This window comes from Zea mays, chromosome 6 (genome assembly GCF_902167145.1).
Source record: "Zea mays cultivar B73 chromosome 6, Zm-B73-REFERENCE-NAM-5.0, whole genome shotgun sequence".
Taxonomy (NCBI): Eukaryota; Viridiplantae; Streptophyta; class Magnoliopsida; order Poales; family Poaceae; genus Zea; species Zea mays.
Genome location: NC_050101.1, coordinates 162413726 through 162422135, shown reverse-complemented (window position 1 = coordinate 162422135; position 8410 = coordinate 162413726). Strand labels below are relative to the sequence as shown.

The window sequence follows — 8410 nt, the reverse complement described above, 5'->3', positions numbered from 1 at the left end:
ATCCGTAAAAAGCTAGAATGATGCTTGGATCGAACTTATCCCTGATCATGATTTGTGGTGCTAAGGGAACAATGATAGATTGATTTGAGGTTTGCAGGTGTAATCATGTGTATAATAACCTTTTTTTATTTTTCCTCTGTCCGTGTGGTGTAGTACCTGAAAAGCAAAATGATGCCTGCATTTGTTGTGCTTATTGCTGTTAAATATTTTTCTAATTCTAACATGTCAGTGCCTTGCTTCCTAGCTGTAGCTAGAATGCATGGCCTTATACTTTTATCTGCTTTGCTTGGCCTCTACATCAGACAGAGCCTTGAGGGCATTCATTCATGTGGCCAAGTGTTGGTTTGTAATCTCCCTTGCTGGTGAATTCCTGGAGACAATTTGGGGATTTGTTGTGATGAGAAGGTTTTATTGGGCTTTTGGGCCCGGGGAGTAACGTGTTGTGATCTCATCACTCCTCAAGTGCCATCTTGGCGTTCTGCACTTGAATGGTGATGGTTCGTGAGATGTGATTAGGAGTGGTAATGGATTATGTCTTTTCACAATTTATTTGAACCCTTTAATTAATTTTAGTTCAAAAGTGAATAAAAATAAAACATGATTTTGATCCGATCTGATCTTTAATTTTATAGTGTAAAATTTATAGCTCGTTACCACCCTATATGTGATTGAGAATTTAAGATTAGTGAATTTGACTTCTGACCGGTTGTTGCCTGCTAATGTCCCGTTTACTGGAATGCTAAGAGAGGACTGAAGAACAAACCTAACAACATGGTACATACAATATTTGTAGCCTAGACGTCGCTCTCCATGCTCCCCACCTCGTGGCAACGCACGGACACATACCTATTTATATATAAGTTATCATGATATTATATGTCTCTGTTGCAACGCACGAGCACTCACCTAGTTATGAATAGATGAGCTAAAACACAAGACAAATCCATTAATTTTATAATTGATATTTAAATTTTTAGGGCTAGTTTGATAACCATATTTTCTCAAGGGAATTTCATTTCCTAAAAAATTAGTTTACTTTTACTTGTGAAAATAAAAATCCCTTAAAAATAGAGTTTAAAGTAACCCTTAACGTGACATAAAACTAAATTTTAGCTAGCAGAACCAAAATATCCGCTAAATATGTGCACCAAACTCCTCCCATGTGTACCAGATTTGATGATAGGCTGGTGGCCCTTTTGCTAGTTGGGCCGATGTCGCCGTTGTGACCCCGCCTTCGGTCCGAAGCAACACCGAGCACGAGGGCATTCGACGACGACTTCCTCTCTCTCACGCTAGAGACGCGCAGTCGCGCAGAGTCCTGGCTTTTTGCCCCTTTCCGGCTTTGCCCCCCTTCCCCCCAAACCACACCGATCCCAATCCCGCCGTATCCGGCGAACGCGCGCCGCGGCCATGTGCAGCTGCTGAGAGAAGGAGCGAGCGCAACGACGCCACTGGCCATGGACGAGGGCTATTCCAACCTCCCCACCAGCCACCTCCTCGGCTCCGTCCCCGTACCGATCCAATCCCTACACGCTTATCCGCGTCTCTCGTTTCGTTAGGGATAGTCGCTGATCTGGGGTGGTTTGTTTCTGTAGGCTGTGACACAAGATGACAGGAAATTGGGTCCCCCCGCCGCCCAAGGTTGTGGCATGTTGTGAAACTGTGGATTGGTGCGGGCGCGTGCTGCAGTTTTTTTTTTGTAATTATCACAAATTAATTTTCAGTTGCAGATGCAGCTGCCACCTCTCGGTTGCAGGAGTTCCCACCTGGAGGTGGTAATGTTGGAGGGTATCGGCCACCAGGTGGCCCTGCAGGTAATTAATTTTGATGACAATTGTCACCACGTCCTGCATTTTTTTGTTTGAGTTTCGAATCGGTCTAACTATGGATACACAGTTGCACATGGTACCTGATTGATGAGTGCGGACAACTGGGTATATTGTTGTGCAAGTCATTTGTTATATGTGGTTACATTTTTGTAGATGAAGGATAAAGTTTCCAGCCTCAACACTCATAAGTGAGTGTATTTGGCCCATTTACGGATTTACCAATTTACATAGCACTTAGGCTATTAGACAGTTTTAATGTCCATCTGAATCCTAAACAGCAAAGGAGAAAGCATACTGCATAAGCATAACTGCAACGCAGGTAGTTAACTGAAAAGTCTTCTCTCTGCCAACAGATATCTATAGGCGAGAGAGAACAAACAAACATAGACATCAAGCTTAGATTCTGTATTTTTTTCGCTATCTAAACTTAGGCCTTGTTTGGGATAGCTCTAGCTTCAAAAAAATTAGTGGAGTTAGTGGAACATGTCATTAGGTGCTCCATAAAATCTTGGAGCTAGTGCTATAAGCCTTTAGAATACATTTAAATAAGTCATTTTGTTTATTATTTAGATTAAAAATATTTTTTAAACTATTTAAATTGATATTATAAACTACAACTCCATACTGGAGTTGGAACCTGGAGCCATCCCAAACACCCCTTAGAATACAGCTCCAGAACCACACTCACATCCCAACTTCAGCGTTCCTCTCTCTTCCTCTTTGCACAGTGGTGCCCAACATCAGATCCAGTAAGCCCCCTGTAAAATACCTGTGCGAATGAGTTAAACAATCTTTTATTGAAAACCACATCATTCATCCATAACCAACTAGCCCAGCAAATAGCTGCAGTACCAAGAAAGATATGGTTTTTATGTTCCTTAGTGAATACATTAACCCAAGAACCAAATAAGTGAGAAAAATGTTCGGTGGTTGAAAACCAAAAGCAATGGAAGTGGTATTCCAGATAGATCTAGCTACATGGAAATTAAAGAACAAATGTTGGATTGTTTCCGTGGAATTGCAAAAGCAACATTTAACATCACCTTTCCATTTTCTTTCGGTCAAATTGTACTTTGTGAGGTTTACCCATTTTTTTGGATATCATAAGAAAAAAAATTATCTTGAGAGGGATTTTTAGTTTCCATATTATCAAATTCCTTGACAAGGATCTGTCTTGTATGAAGACATTATAACGAGATTGCAGTGAATAGGAGCCTTCTTTGTTCATATCCCATCTAAACTTATCATTACCTTCAACTAGTGTTGTCTGAGCCACTCTTGAAAGTAGTTCAAGCCAAGATACCAAATTATTCCCTACTAGCGTTCTTCTGAACGATATGTTAAGAGGAACACTATTCCATACACTTGCAACAATGACTCCTTTCTTTCTAACAATTCTATACAGGTTAGTGAAATACTCCATGAAAGGTTTGTTTCCTTTCTACTTATCCTCCAGAACGTCACACATTGACCATTGTGGATTCAGAAAGATCCAAATGAAAGGATTTGATCTTTCATACTCATCAAACTAGATCAAAATTGAGAGTCTCCTGGATTTTTGGACACTTGGGCGATAGACTTATGATGCAAGTATTTTTTTCCTCTAATGAGCTCTTGACCCTGTTTGGCACAACTTATTTCATAACTTTTTCACAGATTTAAGCATAAATTGTACCAAACAGGATGCTTTTGCAATAGCTTACAGTTTAGCTGCTTCTTAGGCTATCTCCAACAGCTTACCTATCCTCATACCCATATTCAAACTCCACTCTTTGCCCCTGTTTGTTTCAGCTTTTTTGAGCTTCGGGCCACCAAAAGCTGCTGCGGACTGCCAAACGCTCAGCTTTTCAGTCAGCTTCTATAAAATTCGTTTGGGTAAAAACCATTCAAAATCAACATAAACACATAATCGGTTGAGTCGTTGCAATAGTAGGAATCCGTCACTTTCTAGATCTTGAGTCCTATGGACACCTTTATCTTCCACCGCACGTAATCCTAATGATACTCAGATTCTCTACACAGCCAGATTCTCTCCACAGCCAGATTCTCAGAAAAGCTGGTCAGAAAAAAGCCGAACCAAACAGGCCCTTTGAACAGTGCAGTCTACAGTGCAGAACAGTGCTTTTGGGTAGACTTTGGGTAGACTGCTGCAGACGGTCTTAGAATGAACTAAAAGCAGACAATAAAAAAACTGTTTTTAACCAGCTTCTCATATAAGCTACTTTTCCAACAAGCAACAGTTGTGCCAAACATGGCTATTGTCATGCACCTTCTTCATTCAAAAGCTTAAAAGAGCCAACAACTAAGTCTTTTAGTCCCAAGCAAGTTGGGGTAGGCAAAAACTTTAAGAGCCATTTGCTTAAAAGACAATCTGAATCTCGAAATTTAAGATGCCTAGCCTTCCAAAAAAATTAGGGAGACAAAGAAAAGACCACTTCGACGATATATATTTCTTTTATGCTCATCGCTCTGCCAAAAGAATCTAGATCTATAATAATCTAGTTTTGTATGACCTCTGTAGGGGCTTCAAAAAACGATAACATAAACATGGCTAGGTTAGAAACACTGAGTTAATTAAAACTAATCTATCTCCAACAGAAAGTAGCTTGCCTTTTCCAACTACCAAGTTTCTTTTGGAATCTTTCTTCTACTTCCATCCAATCTTTGTTTCGAATTTTCCTGTGGTGCATTTGTATGCCCAAGTATTTGAAGGGGAACATTCCCTCTTTACATCCAAAAAGTTACATATTCTTTTTTGTAGGAATTTACCTCTCCAAAAAAGGAATACTTAACTTTTATGGAAATTAATTTTGAGATTTGACATCTCTTCAAAAACACTTAAGACGAGTCTCAGATTTATTGCCTCACCGAGACCATGTTCTACGAAGAGGATGGTTTCATCTGCATATTGCAAGATGGATATACCCCCTTCTAGATGGGGAATAATCCCTCTAAACTGACCATTCTCTTTGGCCCTTGATACCAAGGTAGCAAGCATGTCATCTACCAAATTGAAAGGAAAGGGAGAGGGAGGATCACCCTGTCGTACACCTTTCTTTGTTTGGAAGTAGTATCCTAAATCATCATTAACCTTGACATTCACGTTGCCTAATTAGTTCGGGGGGGGGGGGGGTGGCTTAAGTTGGCTGATCCACAAAACTCCATTGGATACCCACTTGCGTTATTGAACCATATTGAAACTGTGGATTTAGGAGAATTTAATAAGAATATGCTGATGTTCTTAACTTAATAGAAACATTCTCTTGTTATGTCAGAAATTTTGAATGAGTACATTGTGTGTAGTGTAGATAATTGACCTCTCAATTGTGGCAACACCAGTCCTGTACTGCTTTATTTTTAGGGCATGCTAATGGATACTGTTGTAGAAGCCAGATGATTAGAAACTTGTGATGCTGTTTTTGTCTTGTATCTGGTGGTTGATAATTGAGAACAACCTTCACCTGAACTGTTGAATAAGTCACTGATACATGACTTGCATGAAGTGACAAATGTCACACTTTTGATGAACCATGCCTCGCATTAATCATGCATGCTAAATTTCTATACATTTTTTTCAGAAGACTGTAACATGTAACCATGATGGTCTAATATTCTAACCATCTCAGCTAGAAACAAGGCATCAGACAGCTGTTTTGTTGTTCCTTTCGCTACTTTGAGCTGTGATCCTTGGCACTGTTCTATTTTGATGAGTATAAATGAATGTATTTTACTTATCAGACATTGAATAGAATTCTGGTTTTGTTTTTGCATTGCCCCATCTTGAAGTCTCTCTTCACTTTTTCAGATGGAGATGTTGAAAACCAAGCAGATTGGAAAGGATACTTCAATGTTGCATCTTATGCTCCATACTTCAATGTTGATACTGATGTTGTAGTTGACAGGCTCATCAGTTCAGTTTATCCAATGGATGGTTTTTACAGGAAAATTGATGCTAATCCTGACATGTAAGTTTCTCCTATGGTCACAATTTGCAATCTGACTCTTTGTAAAACAAAACATGTCTCTTTGTTACCTTTCTATTGTTTCAGTGTCAACATTTCTAGTGAATAGTCTAATATGCAATCATGTGATAAAAATGTGCATAAAATGATATTTTTCATCATAACTAAGCATTGTTAATATGGAAAGAAATGTTGCAAGTTGTATAAGATGCATATTATGAATCTGTTTTAACACTTCATTGTTTATTAACTGAGAAACTGATAATAGCATGAGATGACGATTCAGATAGGATAGTTGCAGAGTTTTTACAAGAGTATACAAAAATATAGTGCCTAAGTAGCATTATACAGATTGTAGCAGGTAGTGTGTATTTGCTGCAAGCATAGTTTTGGGGGAACTAGACATCACAGTGTTTTGAATGGATTTTGATCCAAATTTTTGCATACTAAAAGTTCTTGCTGGATTATTAAAGGGTGTACCCAGTGCCGTAGCCCGTAGGCTTCCTGCACTGTGCGGGGTATGGGGAAGGGTATCTTTAAGCGCCAAGTCTTACCCGTATAATATGCAGAGGCTGTGGCTCGAACCCGGGCCTTACCCGTATAATATGCAGAGGTTGGGGCTCGAACCCAGGACCTTCCGGTTAGACTCTACCACTGCACCAGGCCCACCCTTCTCTTGCTGGATTATTGTCTTAGTAAATTTTGTCGTTAATTTTAGCTTTTTTGTACTTCATCAATCATTTGGATCTCTTGACTCCGCATTCTCTTGTGTTATGAATTATTTTAATTTCTGCAGGTATGGGCCTTTATGGATCACCACTACTCTGATTTTCATGCTTGCTGTGTTTGGTAACTATGCCACTTATCTGGTGCAAACTAAAAAGGATATGGACATATGGAACTTTGATGTTGGTTATTTCAGTTGGGCAGCATCAGTCATGTATAGTTATGCTATCATTGTGCCCGTCGTGTTCTTTTTCCTGTTTCAGTATTTTGGATCACGCCCAAGTCTTGTTCGATTTTGGTGTATGTGGGGCTATTCTCTGTTTATCTTCATACCTGCATCTGTAAGTATTCGATTTCCATCTGTTTGTTTCGTTATTTATATCACTGGCAAGAATACACAGACATTCAATTTTAACATGATGTACATTCATAGGAATTTTCAGTTCTCTAGGTTGCAATTATATATAACGGTCCTAAAAATTGATTCACTTAATGTAAAGAATCCATGACGTTATCATGGTTGTGAGCGCTTGGAACTCACTTCTGTTCTTGAAGATGAATGTTGCCATTATGCTAACATGAGCTGCCCTCCTATTTTGTCTGGTTAAGGTACTTTTGCTTATTCCTGTGGGATTTCTTCAATGGGTCATCATAGCTCTTGCTGGTGGTGCATCATCTTGGTTCATCACTTTAAATTTGAAGGAATGCACTGAAGGAGCTGATCTAATGGTTCTGATGGCTAGTGCATCAGTGCTGCAATTTGCTCTGGCACTGTTCATCAAAGTTTACTTTTTCGCCTGAGGTTTGCTTGATGATTTTGCAAAGGTCCGTCTGCCTCTCGTTTTCTTACACCCCGGTACCCGTATATTCTCTGGCATTGCTTAATTGAGGCTTTGGTTTCCGAAAAAAATGTTCTTTGTTTGTGGCAGGTGACCTGATGCGCCCTTTGCCCACGGCTTGTTCTGGAATACATCTTTTGAAAGGGCATGGCAGACCAGTTCTACTCGACATCGTGACATACGTACTGACCCTAGATTGTTATGCTTTGGGCGTTCTTCATTTGAAGTGTCTAATCTGCAAGTCTCTATCTAGCTAGGGAACAGAATTTTACAGCGTGCCGTACAGAGTACCGAGTTTAGGCACCAAAGTCTTTCCACGTTGTTCAGTGAAAGCCCTTCACTTGGATTTGCATACAATCCTTTCTTGGGTAAAGATCTCCAGTGTGTATTTGTGTGCTAGTACGTCTCATCCGGTTTTCGAACGTCCAACTGACAACTGATTTCGCATAGCTCTTTTTTTTAAAAAAAATGGTTTAGCGAATAAAATTAGCATGCTCTAGCCACGAATTTTCAACGAAAAAAGGTTTCCGGATTTGTTTGCTATTTAGCTCAGAATTGAAGATAAGAAGAGCCTTATGGTCAGACGTGTATCTTGGAATTTTTGTATGGTTGCAGAAGGGAAGGTCCTGTTCCTAGGATCAAGAGATTAGAACTATGTATAGTTTTTTCAAAGTAGGTTCATGTATGTTATTATTTCAAATAAACTTCCTTTCCACAAATTTCATTCTGAGTTCATGAGTATTTGTGATCTGATTGAACATATCAACAAAAATATTAATGTTTAACTTTTTATTTAAATTACTGATGGGGTGTTTGGTTCTCACTTCCTAAACTTTAGTTCATAAATTGCCAAATAGAGGAAGCCCTCTGAATAGAAAATCTAGAGAGACTAAAGTTTAGTTTTTAAAGTTGTGACTAAAGGAATCAAACACCATGTGAATCTCAGAATGTTGAAACCACCACCTATAGCTAGAGGATATTTCACTTTCAAGAGGAACCGAGTTTTTATGACATCGGCCTGGGACCATCTTTTATTCAACTGATTTTCCATAAA

The 8410-nt window shown here is 39.2% G+C and overlaps 1 protein-coding gene across 2 annotated transcripts; it reads left to right on the top strand.

The window, feature by feature from the left end:
* Window positions 1–1225: 1225 nt before the first annotated feature.
* Window positions 1226–8080, top strand: LOC100274373 (uncharacterized). 2 transcript variants are annotated; one of them, XM_008649381.3, is made up of 7 exons: window positions 1226–1511; window positions 1596–1641; window positions 1731–1814; window positions 5635–5794; window positions 6588–6858; window positions 7127–7342; window positions 7447–8080. In XM_008649381.3, the coding sequence occupies exons 1-6, from the start codon at window positions 1458–1460 to the stop codon at window positions 7316–7318; spliced, it is 807 nt and encodes a 268-aa protein (XP_008647603.1). In that variant the 5' UTR covers window positions 1226–1457; the 3' UTR covers window positions 7319–7342; window positions 7447–8080. The 2 variants fall into 2 exon arrangements, with proteins under 2 accessions (XP_008647603.1, NP_001142205.1); NM_001148733.1 differs by having other exon boundaries at window positions 1242–1511; window positions 1725–1814; window positions 7447–7776.
* The last annotated feature ends 330 nt before the right edge of the window (window positions 8081–8410 follow it).